This window comes from Cheilinus undulatus, linkage group 18 (assembly GCF_018320785.1).
Source record: "Cheilinus undulatus linkage group 18, ASM1832078v1, whole genome shotgun sequence".
Lineage (NCBI taxonomy): Eukaryota > Metazoa > Chordata > Actinopteri > Labriformes > Labridae > Cheilinus > Cheilinus undulatus.
In genome coordinates, this window is record NC_054882.1 from 5,787,566 (window position 1) to 5,800,150 (window position 12,585).

Sequence of the window (12,585 nt, forward strand, 5' to 3'; positions counted from 1 at the left end):
TAGATGCAGTGACGTACTGACAATGGTTTTCTGAATGGTTCTGAGCCCACGTTGTAATATCTATCACAAAACGATGCCGGTTTTTAATATAGTACTGCCTACAAGGGTCGAAGGTCACCGATATTCAATGCTGGTTTTCAGCCATGCCCTTTACATGCAGAGATTTCTCCACATTCTCTGAATCTTGTGATAATGTTACAGACTGCAGATTCTTTAATCTCTAAATCCCTTGCATTTGCATGATGAGGATTTGTTCACAGAGTGTTAGACTATTTTCCTGTATACCTATTTTCTTATATACCTAATCATATGACTTTCACCTGTTACCAGTAAATCTATTTACTTTGAAATGTTCCAGGTGTATATCTGTCTTGTTTTGTCCCTGTCCCAGCTTTATTGGAATGTGCTGTAGGCATCAAACTCAGAATGTATGTATATTTTTAAAAACATGAAATATCTTGTCTTTGTGCTTGATTCAGTTGAATATGTGTCAGAAAGTATTTACAAATTACTGCATTCTGTTTGCACAATGTCCCAACATTTTTGGAATCAGGGTGCATGTTTGCTTTACTAAAGCTGTTCTCATGTGATACTTGCAGCCATGGGTTGTAGATAATGAAAGAAACACTTCTTATCTCTGCAGCAAACAATAAATGAGGAAGCAGTGCACTGTATACATTTATAATGCATTTCCTGTATCTTGCAGTGAGAACCAATCAGATGTAAGATCAGCTGAAGTGGTGAAAATGTAAAATAATCTTTGTCCTAGGAACCTGGTTTGGCTGCAGGCCACTGAATTACAGGATGATGGTAAAGTTTTTATATTTGTGCAACAGTTATACAGTCTCATTGTTAACATCTCTGAGCCACTGCAACGTCGAACCGTCTTATAAGGCCTGGCCCCGTGCCTGTGACTCTGCCTTCAGCCAATAGACATGCCCAGAAAGGCAACAGAAGGAGTATCCATTCGACAAATCCCTGTATTGACCCCCTGTGGCAACAGCATCTGCTGTTTTCTACTTTGGCCATAGACCTGAGTATCTATGTCAAAGACAAAAATAGTTTCACTGAGAAGGTCAAATATGGCAGCACGTCACTGTCTTCTCGTCTTTCGGCTCTGCTGTTACAAAAATACAGGCAGGTTTAAACAATAATGCAATAATGCATTAATCATGATTAATAGTCATAAGTAATCTGTACCTTGTGTTATCAAACATTTACCTTTTACTGTTCCCTTATTACCTTTTCAATCCATAAGAAGAAACAAACAAAAATGCACGTATATGCCTTTAGGATGGGGAAACAGTTAAACCCTTTCAGTATCAATAAGGTCAGGTTAGGTATGGGAGCATATGTCGTTTGGCATTTTGCTGCATCAGCCTTAGTTCTGAACTGCTCTGGCCTCCTGATAGTCCATCATCCAGGCCTGTGCCAGACCCATGCACCATCTCTGCAGGTATCCTCCCAGCTGACAAGGCATTCCCAAATGCCTGGATCTTTGTTTTGGCCCAGGATACGTGCATCCCCAACATTTCAGCCTCCTCGCTCAACAAGTTAAGAGCTCCAACGAGGGCTTATACAGTCTCTGCAGGATCACAGCATCCTCAGCAAAGTCCAGATCAGTGATCTTGACTTCGCCAAATGACACTCCAGAGTGTCATATGCTGCCCCTGTTGCCCACTCCATTATTCACCCCATACAGATACTGAAGAGCATAGGGCCTAAGACGCACCCCTGCCCCTCAACTGGGACGAAGACAGAACCACCACACTTCACAGCACTCACAGCGAAAGATGGTGGAAAAATGGTGAAAAGCAGTTAAAGGTGGGGTCAATGTAGCCTAAATTGGCAAAAAGTGGTAGGAAATGGGGTTCAAGGGCAAAAAAAAATTACGGATATGTGGTGATATGGGTTTAAAGTGGCAAAAAAAGTCGCAAAAACGGCCAAAAAGGTGCTAAAATTGATGTTAACAATAGGTTAAATGTGGCAAAGAGGGCAAAAAAGTGGCAGAAATGGGTTAAGGAGGCAAAAAGGGGTAAATTCTAGGGAAATAATAGATAAAAGTGGCAAATATGGGTAGATAAAATGGTGAAAAGCGGGGAAATGGGTTATATGTGGGATAAATGGTTTCCATGGCAATTACTGACAAAAAAAGTTGTGAAACTGGGTTGAACAAGGCAAAAATGGAGGAAAAAAGGCAAAAATAGGTTACAAAAATGCCAAAAGCGTCATAAAGAGTTGGGGGAAAAGGTGATTAAAAATGGAAAAATGGGATTAAGGGGCAAATAGTTGCCAGAAATTCATGCAAAGCAATCTGATAAGTGGTTAACAGTGGAAAAATGGGTTCAGTGTGGCCAAAATGAGTGAAAAGTGGCAAAACTAGGTTTAAGAGGCAAAATGGGCAAATATTTGGAAAATATGGACAACTAGTGGAAAGAAAGTGGCAAAAATGGACAAAAACAGTGATGAAAAGGGGTTAAAAAGTGGCGCGTCATAACCCTATAATAACTTGACATACCTTTCATCTCAAAAATGAAGTTACTGTTTGCCAGGACTCTGATCCAATACAAAAGCATTGATATCAATAAATGACAGCTGGGGAGGGCCCATTCTCTTGGTGTTCAGAGGCCCAGCCAATTCTGTGCACAATCCTGATCAAGAAGAATACTTCAACATTTATAACTCAGACGTGATCTCGTTTTCTATAAATTAATTCATGTCAATAAATGTAGGGATTTTTTTACATTTCACTATTAAGAAGAAAGGGGCAAGAATCAGCATAAACGAGGCCTAGAGTCGTGTTCCTGTTGACCGAGTGTCAGTGAACGCAGCACGGGGCGGTCTCCAGTCTGGTGAAAGTCCAGTTTTCATGAAAGTTAAGTTCAGAAATGGACCTGAAACATTTGGTTGTTGACGCGTTGTCCCAGAATAAGAAAGCCGCTCTCCTGGTCGCTGGAGCCGGCGTTGCTGTTCTGGGACTCGGTCTCGGTTATAAATACCTGCGAAAGCCTGAAAAAGTTGTTCGCGTGGGCGTCGTGTCGCAGCTCCTCATTCACCCTCTGAAGTCTGGTAAAGCGGTGTCTGTGGCTCTGGCAGAATGTCAGCAAATAGGACTGAAGTTTGGAGAGCTGCAGGATCGGTGAGTTTGAGTTTAAGAATATAACTTTGACATGTTTAGGGTGCAAAAACGGCATGGCGGGAGTTCACTAACCTTTTCAGGCCAAATTAATCAAATCAGAGACGTAATTGAGTGCAGAGCAAAGCTGCAAGTACACAATGTACAGTATTGATGCACCATACTGCCTCTGTTATCATATATCTGATAGAAAAAATCATTAATCTTCTACCTGTTGACAGCTGTAAATTATTTATTTTTATTAGTAACATATAAACACTCAGAAATCATGGTAGATTCAGATGACGCAGGTGTTTGTGTTTGTTCTGGTTGGCCAAGGCAGAAATGAGGTCAAATCAGGACAAAAAATAGATATACCAGAGGCTGGGCAGCCTTTGACTACAGTGACCCTGAATGCTTAGGGCATTAGAGGTTAAAGGTTTCACATTAAATGCAAAAATATTTCAGGAAAAAATTAATCTACTGCAACCTATCTTTTACCCTCTGCAAAACAACACTGAGCCACTGATAAATAACGCTAAAACATTTTGCAGAATTTAACCTTTTTTTTAAAAGGGATTTTGCAGATGGTGGGATGTTTTTTCCAACAATAAGATTTATTTTTAGAGGTCAAAGAAGATGAAGTCTTTTAGAGGATGGTATAACATTTTGCAGGGGGTGAATTATTTTGAAAAAATATAATAATCTTAACGGAGAGTTAAATAATTGTCGCAGATAGTAAAATATTTTCAATGATGATAAAATGTTTTGCAAAATTAGAAAAAATATATTCCAAAAAATAAAATATACTTTGCAGAAAGTGAAATATTTTGAGGAGGAACAAATGCAGAAGATATTTTTTTGCAGAAAGTGTACTATTTTTGCAAAAAGAAAATATTCTATAGATTGTTAAATTTTTTGCAGTCACTAAAACATTTAGCAAAAGTTAAATATTTTGCAGACAATCCAATACTTTGCCGAGCATGAGCTATTTACAGAAAATCAAATTTTGCAGATGAAAATTATTCTGCAGAAGGCAAAAATATTTAACTGGAAATAGAATATTTGCAGTGCTTTAGATATTTGAAATAAAGAAAATAATTTTGCAGAAAGACAGAAATGCAGAATAAAAAATTACAGACTATTAAATGTTTTGCAGAAGGTAATTTTTTGGCATTTTTTTTATTGCAGAATACAGGAGGAATGGAGAATGCAGAATGGAGAATGTTTGCTTGAAATGATAATGAGCAAAACATCAATTTTTAAATTTTATTTTATGTATAAGATAAAATATTTTAAGGACAATAAAAAATTTTGCAGAGCATATATATATTTATAGATGTAAAATACTCACAGCGTGTTAAATGTTGAAGAAAGTCATTTTTGCATGAAATAAATCATTTCTTTTTTGCATAATATAAAATGTTTGCTGAATATGAATTTTTTGCAGAAGGAAAAATGCAGATTATTGTTTTTGAATTTATTTATGTTGAAGATATCATTTATTTTTGGACAATTAAGTATTTTCAGAGCGTTAGATATATTGATAGATTATAAAATATGAATATAGATCTAAAATCTCGGACAGAGCATGAAAAACTTAAGAGCTCAAAATATTTTGCTAAATCTTTTTTGGATGTTGAAATATTTTGTAGTATATTTTTTAGGTCTTCATTGAATATTTTTGTATTTCGTTCAATGTTTCTAGTGTCTGATGAAATGTTTTTTACATTTTTAGTTTTTTTTGTTTTTTTTTTCAGTAATGAAATTTTTGTACATTTGACCTTCAGGACCACCATATATACCCAAACAAGCTTAGAAAAAATTCTGAACTGTTATCTTTATGCACCAACAGAGTTGTAAAGAAATGAGATCTAAAGTCAGAAATCCTTTTAAGTGTGAGTTTTAATTGGTTACCCTGAATAAGGTCTTTGGTAAATAAAGGCTTTAAATAAAGGATTTTAATGTTTCTTTTCTACAACATAAAACACAGACGTGAACTTTCTAAATCTTACCTATTATGATTCACATCAGACCAAAAAAATAACTCAGATAAATGCCCATTACAGTGACCTTATTATATTGCCTAATTTGGATTTTAACAGTAATTTTCTCTGCTGTGTCCGAATATTAATTATGTCTTTGTACTTTTCTGTATAATGTTTTTGAATCTGCTCCACACTCAGAGGGAAGAGCCCATATCCTCCCTAGTTGTTGAAACAGTGATGACACAGACATGTGAGGATAATTCAGAGGGGGATATGTCAGGATTTCTAACAAGTGGTTAAAAATAAACATGAAGGAAATCTGGGATTTAAGGATGAGAGGGTGAGTCAGCTGTATCCATGGCAACGAGTTATGTCATCAGCCCTGCCTTGTTTTTGGGTATATAGTGTTCATTTAAGCACATGTGTGATTGTTTTATATTCTGATTTGTGTAGTATAATAATGAATAATGCTATGTTAGTGTTTTTACCTAATATTTGAATTTATTTTTCTTGAGCAAAGTTTTGAGAGAAGAGATGCACATATTGGATCTTATAATTGAAATTACTGAGAGCTCAGTTTGCAGGTTTGATGTTGTGTTTATTGTTGGAATCAAACCAGAGATGCCAAATGGTTTCAGATGAGGGAAATCCTCTGTCTGTGTTTGTTGTGACTGCAGACACTGGCTGGTGGTCACAGAGGACGGTCACATGGTGACGGGCAGACAGCAGCCTCGTCTGGTGCTCGTGTCTCTGACCTGCGAGGGAGTTCATGTTTGTCTCAACGGGCCCAACATGGAGGAGCTGCGATTCCCCGTCAGACAGCCCGACAACGCTGTCATCAACTGCAGGTTTGGATTTAAAACCTGAAAAAAAAAAAGCGAATGAACGTCATTGTGCTGAACTTGTGAATCATCTACTAGTCAGCCTTTCACCCAGTACGACTTTTGCTACCCTGACTCAAACTAAATTGCACTTTTAATATCTGTATATTAATATCAGCAAAGTGCATCCCTGTAGACTTTAACTAAAGCTTCTTCTTTTTCTTGTCTTTGTCCGGTAGAGTGTTTGGAGCTGACATTCAGGGACGAGACTGTGGCGATGAAGCATCTCGCTGGCTGACTCGGTACCTGGGGGAAGAGGGATCCTTTCGCTTGGTTCACTTTGAACACCAGATGAGAGCCAGGAGGCCGACAGAGAGTGAGCCTCAGTTCGCACAATTTGAGGTAGACTGAAGTGTGCTGGAGTCAGTTCCCCTTTAGTTCTCAAGGTGAAGGTTTTAACAATGCCTTAAGTGTACAGTGCCTTAAAACTTGTAGTATAAAGACTCCTGTGTCTGGAAGATCTAGTCACTGGTTAATCAGCATTCATGGCTACCATTACACCATGAAGCCAAAAGAACACTTCAAGCAACTCAGAGAAAAGCTTATTGCAAAGTACAAGTCAGGAGATGGAGATGGAGACAAAAACATATCCAAGGCTCTGAACATTGCCCAGAGTTCAGTTAAATCTGTGATTAAGAAATGTAAATCTGCTAGATCAGGCCATCCACAGAAACTGAGTAAGTTTTAAACAATCAATAGTTTACATTTGTTTTTCTGTACAGGTAGCGTATCCAGATGTTGCACCTGTGATGCTGCTGTCTGAATCCTCAGTGAAGGATCTCAGCAGTAAGTTAGAGACGGGCGTCACAGTGGAACGTTTCCGCCCGAACATCGTCATCAGCGACTGCGAGGCGTTCAGTGAGGTTGGTTCTTTTGGTTTATCTCATAATTTTCCGAATAATTTCTCCACTGATTCCTCTGTTTGGTTAACCAATCAGCAGCGGGTGAGAAGGAGAGCACCACACCTACAGCTTACAGAGTAAACAGCAATAGAACAACACTCTGATTGACCAGTATCGAATGTGGAAGAGAGAACATTTGTCCCATCACTCTCTGAGTTGTTTTTAAAGGTTCTGCTCTTTCCTAACACAGTCTATGGGTGTTTTCCTGATGAATGAGAAACATATCACATGTCATGGATGTGTGAGAGAGTCTTTCTAGCCTCTTGGGTTGCTGTATCATATCAAAATTAGGAGTACCAGTCACATAATCAAATAAAAATATCAGACACATTTAGTAGAGATTGGATTGAAATGTTTTCAGGAGCCTGTCTTGTTTTATTTTTCCCTCCTGTTTGCAGAAACGATCATTTGGTCGTTCACTTCTGACTAATTCCTCGCCCTTTTCAGTGCGAGCAGCGTGGACTAATTTTATCTCCAACTCAAAAACCAACTGTTTTGCTTTTTCAGGATTCATGGGAGGAGGTCCAGATTGGCAGCGTGCGACTGCAGCGTGTAATGTCGTGTGGACGGTAACACAGCTGAAGCCTCACACAGATTTTACTCAGAGACAGAATCAATTTATTTTTCAGAGACAATCAATCCTGAAATGCTGAAATGTTTCCAGTTTGTGGTTTGATGATTAAACAAGGACTCTGACTTCAGAGCCCATTCAACATCAGAATGCATGAATTTTTTCAGCTGTAGACACAATAAGCTTGACACATGCAACTTCTCTTGCTGTTTTCAGGTGCATTTTTACAACGGTTGACCCTGAAACAGGTGTTATCACCAGGAAAGAGCCACTGGAAACACTGAAAAGGTGGAGTATTAACTTGATATGTTAAGGCAAGGTTTATATTTTACAGCAGCAGAGAAGAACTGAACAGAATCTAAACCAGAAGCCCTATTCATAGTTTTCAGTTCTGTGCTGATGCAGAGGACAGAAAAGCTTAGGACAGTAGCAACTACCATTGACCACTATGTGGAGCTGCAGCACAGGGCATTCTTATTCTCCAATCTTCTCAAAATAATCCATGATAACACCACCTGACAGCTGCAGAAAAACTGAGATGATCTGAGCTGGTCAGGACATGTCATATTGTGTTATTGTTTTGGTTGAGAGCCCCCTGGTGGCGGCATTTTTCCTTGCTTTGCGTTGAAAGTTTATGTCACCTTGGACCCTTATACAGCCCCATGAAAACTATGTAAATCAGAGAGAAAATCTGTAAGAGAATGGACATTTTATGTATTTGTGATTCATCTGGGTGAATACTGCTGCTATCTGGGAAATGAAAGGCAAGAAATTCCTCATAATAAAAGCATAGGTGAGATATGTTGAAGCCACCTAAAGGCAAAATTTTTCATTTTACTGTCTCTCTTGCTTTTTCTGCCGCTTCCATGTTTGTCTTGCATCATGTTCTTCCGAGACTCAGTCAGGAAATGCTTTCTCATTTCACACTTTAAAACCGTTAAACTCTTTCCAATTCTTGTGCAGCTATCGTCTGTGCGACCTGTCTGAGAAGCACATCTACAAATCGTCTCCGTTGTTTGGACAGCTGCACAAGGTGAAGAAGACGGGCATCCTGCAGGTCGGAGACATTGTGTACAAGATCAGCCGCTGAATGAAAAAGTCGGAAAGCTCTACAACAATTTAGTCACAGGCACCTTTAATGGGGAGGGAAAAAACCTTTCAGCACTATCACTCAGAGCTTATTAATGCACAAAATAATCAAGCTATAGAAAGTATTAATTGTATAAATATCACTGTTTTTGTGGATGTTGTATTCATTCTTATGCCTATGTCTTGTAGGTTGTTGTATAACACTATTTGTGCCTGATTTAAAACTGTTAAACTGTGAAAGTACACAATAACTTTTAAGGTAAAAAACTGCCTCATATCTGTTGTGTAATTCTTTACACACTGACAGCGATAATGCTAATAAAACGGAAAATTTGGGATGTTATCCATTCAGCAGAACCTAAACATTCATCCTGTCTCATGCTGATAAGTTGTTCAAGTATTCAAAGAGATGTTTTTTTTTAAGACATTCCTGTTTTCAGAGGAACTGTTGCTTTGAGATTACTTTAGAATCTTAATAGGAAAGTAGCTGCTGACCATTTAAGCACAAATATATTTTTCAGCCTTAAAATATAAAGGTATGTAAAGGTATATTCACTTTTAGGTAAATATTCCATAACCCATGTATTTGACTTTATATTTCAGAAAAAAAAATGTCTGAAATGTACCAGCAGAGTCTCTAGAAGGAACAAAAATCAGTCCTTTGAGAGTTAAGTTAATACGTTATCTTTCCTTGAAGCACAGTTGAAAGCATGATTAAGTAATATATATTTTTGTCCCCTTAAATTTTACGTTTCCATTGCTGTGACTGTGAAAAGGTTGGAGTCCCAGCTTGACTGGGGTTTAGTTACATGCAGTAGCCAGTAGAGAGCAATACACCTTTACTTTAGTGTCACTAGAGTGTGAAGACAGGAGGAATGTTTTTTATGAAAACAAACCATTTTACTACCTTTTAAATGACTTTTGAATTTTATCTAGCATTTTTTTTCAGTTGTGGTTTTGGTGTTTAAAGTTGCTAAAATGATGAAATGAAAGTCTGTGTGAGTGACATGAAAAACTAGTATACAATTAAAAAGAAAAGATGTCTGTGTCCTTTCATTTACTGGTGCATCTATAAAAATTTGAATATCAAATAAACATATCAGCATACATATAAAAAAGGAAATAATTCAAGCCTTTTTGTGTTAATCTTGATGTTTACAGCTGTAAAAAAAATCCTTTATCTCAGAATGTTAGAATATCATACAACATCAATCCAAAAAAAAAAGAAATATAGGAATGTTGACCTCTTGAAAAATATGCTCATTCAGTCCATAAATCCCTCTTAGAGAAGTTACTGCATCCATGTAACATGGCATGGAGTCAGTCAATCCAGTGGTTCTCTACTGGTGGGTCAGGACCCAAAAGTAGGTCACGGATGAGGCCTGGGAAAAAAGTTGTGCCAAATTGTCTATGAGACTATGAAACGTGCATGTTTTGTCCTATTTCATTGTTTATTGTTACACTTTTTGTACTGTCAGCTCTGCTATTTTTATTACATACATCTGATTGACCAAAAAACTCCCCAAGATTTGGGTCGCAGCTCTCCTTGAGGAGTTGATGGTGGGTCCAGTGGCTCCACCAGTTGAGAAACACTGAGTCAGTCCGTGTCACTGCTCGGGTGTCACACAGCCCAGTTACCAGACACCTGCAACCTTCACTGACTGGAAACCAAAAACACTGGATTTTAAGCACCTTGGATTCTGTGCCTCTCAAAGCCTCCTCTAGACTCTGGGACCTTGATTTACAAATGAAAAACGAAACTGACTGTCACCTGAAAATAAGACTTTGGACCGCTGAGCAACAGTCCAGTTGTTTTCTCCTTAACCCAGGTTAGCCACTCATAATGTCTGTGGTTCAGGATTGGCTGGGCACTAGAAACTAGACACTTGTAGCCCAGTTCCTGGACCTGTCTGTGTGGTGGCTCTTAATCCATTGACTCTAGCCTGAGTCCACTCCTTGTTTTCCCTTAAATTCGTCAATCTTTGTCAGTCCTCTGAAGACTGAGGTCACCCATGTTAGTTTTGCACGTTTACTTACCATGCTTTTTCTTCCTGGTCCACTTTCCATGAATATGCCTTTCTACAGCCTCTGAGAACAGCCTGCCCTTTCAGCAGTGACCTTCTGTGGCTTACCCTCCTTTTGGAGGGTAAGCCACACTGTACAATAGTCAAGTCAGCAGTCTTGTACAATAGTCAAGTCAGCAGTCTTCCCCATGATTGTAGTTGAGTACAGAGCCAACGTGAGAGCATGAAGGCACAGGAAACCTTTGCAAATTGGACTTTTCCACAATATTCTTATATATATCGAGATAGTGAAAATTTCATTTTCATGAGCTGCAAGCAGTGATCACCAAGATGAACACAACTGTCCTGAAATGTTTCACTATTTGTGATGACACTAGAATGTATGGAAATTAAACCTTTTGAAATAAATCACAGGAAAATGTAACTTCTACATAATATGCTATTTTTTAGATGTACCTGTACATATAACCAGTCTGAAGTATGAATAGTTAGAAATCAAGCCTGTTGTGTCTACAGCCAAGCTAGCAGTGTGTGAGGCTGCTCAACAGCAAAGATTTTTGAGCTACATGCTAACGTTAGCATGCTAATATGCTCACAATGACAGTTACGAACACGCTAGTACGGGTTAGCAGGTCTAATTCGATGTATCTGGACTCATAAAGCATCCATTCACGTCTACAAAATGTTCCTGTCATTATATTCTGTAAATTTTGAGATATTTCCACTCAAGGACAAATGCTAGTCTCTAAGCGATAGCGGGCTAATAAATGCTAGCTAGTTAGCTGCTACAAAATACAGGAAGGGACAGCAAGACTCAGAGCAAGATGTTTGAAGATATCTGATGAAATTTGTAAGTTTATAGGTATTTAAATGAAAAGCTGTGGCCATTGTTATTAAGATGTGTCATCAGAAGACAATTATCAAGACTGTTGATGTATTTAGTTAGTATGAGATACTTAGCTAAACTCAAACACAATACTCTTAAGCTAATTGGCATTAAACGTATGAAGGTATCCTTTAAATCTGCGACATTACTTGTAAAAAGCTGATATTATGAATGTTTACTTTGTTTAACTGGAGTTCTGAAAATGTGGAATTTAGCTGCTAACATTTAACATTATGTGTCACAGGTCAGAAGATGACGGGCAATGAAAATCTGGAGGATTTACAGCAAGGTCAAACAAAATATAACCTGCTTATTTTAGATATAACATTAGCATCAAACACTTTTGAGCTAAGAGTAGATTGAGAAGTATTTTACTGGCCAGTTGGGCGAGTTTGAATGTCAAAATTTGATTGCTTTTCCATTTTCACCTCTTCAAAAAGAAAGAGATGGAAGTATAGTTGGCATGAGGAAAAAACAATAAATCTTAAGTCAAAACTGAGATAAAAAGATGAAATTATGACATAGTAAAAATTATGAGATAGTAAGCTATAATTATTATATGAAAATTAAAATTGGGAGAGAAGTTAATTATGACATAAGAAAAATATTTAGGCAGGTTTCAAAATTTTATGTTAATATTTACAAGTTTTAGGCTGGACCAACAGATCTATATTAACTGAAAACTTCATTTTTTATTCATCAGCATTCATTACTCTTTAAAGTGTATAATAAACTGGAATTTGTAAATTTGTTAATTCTCAAACTTTTAATTGAGTGTTTTAACAACTGAAGTTTTAGGTCTTAACTACATTTAAATATTGGTATCGACATCTGGCTCAGAAGCCAAAGAGATTTTGTTACCTGAATAAAATTCTGGGAGGAAAAAAACAATGTATTATTGTCATAAGCATTTTCATCTTTTTTCTTTATCAGTTGTCAATTAAGATAATTAGTTAAGCCTTTAGTTTTAATCCCTATCGTCAGCTCTGTCAGATGTTGGTTTTGTTCATTTTACAACAACAAAAATGCATTATTCTCAGCTCATTTTATTCTGCTAATTTGATAATGTGGCATCTAATATAAATGAAGTAAGAACTCATCTATTTTTAAAAAATGTGTTTTTAATATG

The 12,585-nt window shown here is 37.4% G+C and overlaps 1 protein-coding gene across 1 annotated transcript; it reads left to right on the forward strand.

Moving 5' to 3' along the window:
- Positions 1 to 2,834: 2,834 nt before the first annotated feature.
- marc1 (mitochondrial amidoxime reducing component 1) lies at positions 2,835 to 9,590 on the forward strand. Its single transcript, XM_041812427.1, has 7 exons — positions 2,835 to 3,139; positions 5,781 to 5,951; positions 6,164 to 6,326; positions 6,707 to 6,847; positions 7,394 to 7,455; positions 7,674 to 7,745; positions 8,421 to 9,590. Exons 1-7 carry the CDS (start codon positions 2,889 to 2,891, stop codon positions 8,545 to 8,547), a joined length of 987 nt encoding a protein of 328 aa, XP_041668361.1. The 5' UTR covers positions 2,835 to 2,888; the 3' UTR covers positions 8,548 to 9,590.
- Positions 9,591 to 12,585: the final 2,995 nt, after the last annotated feature.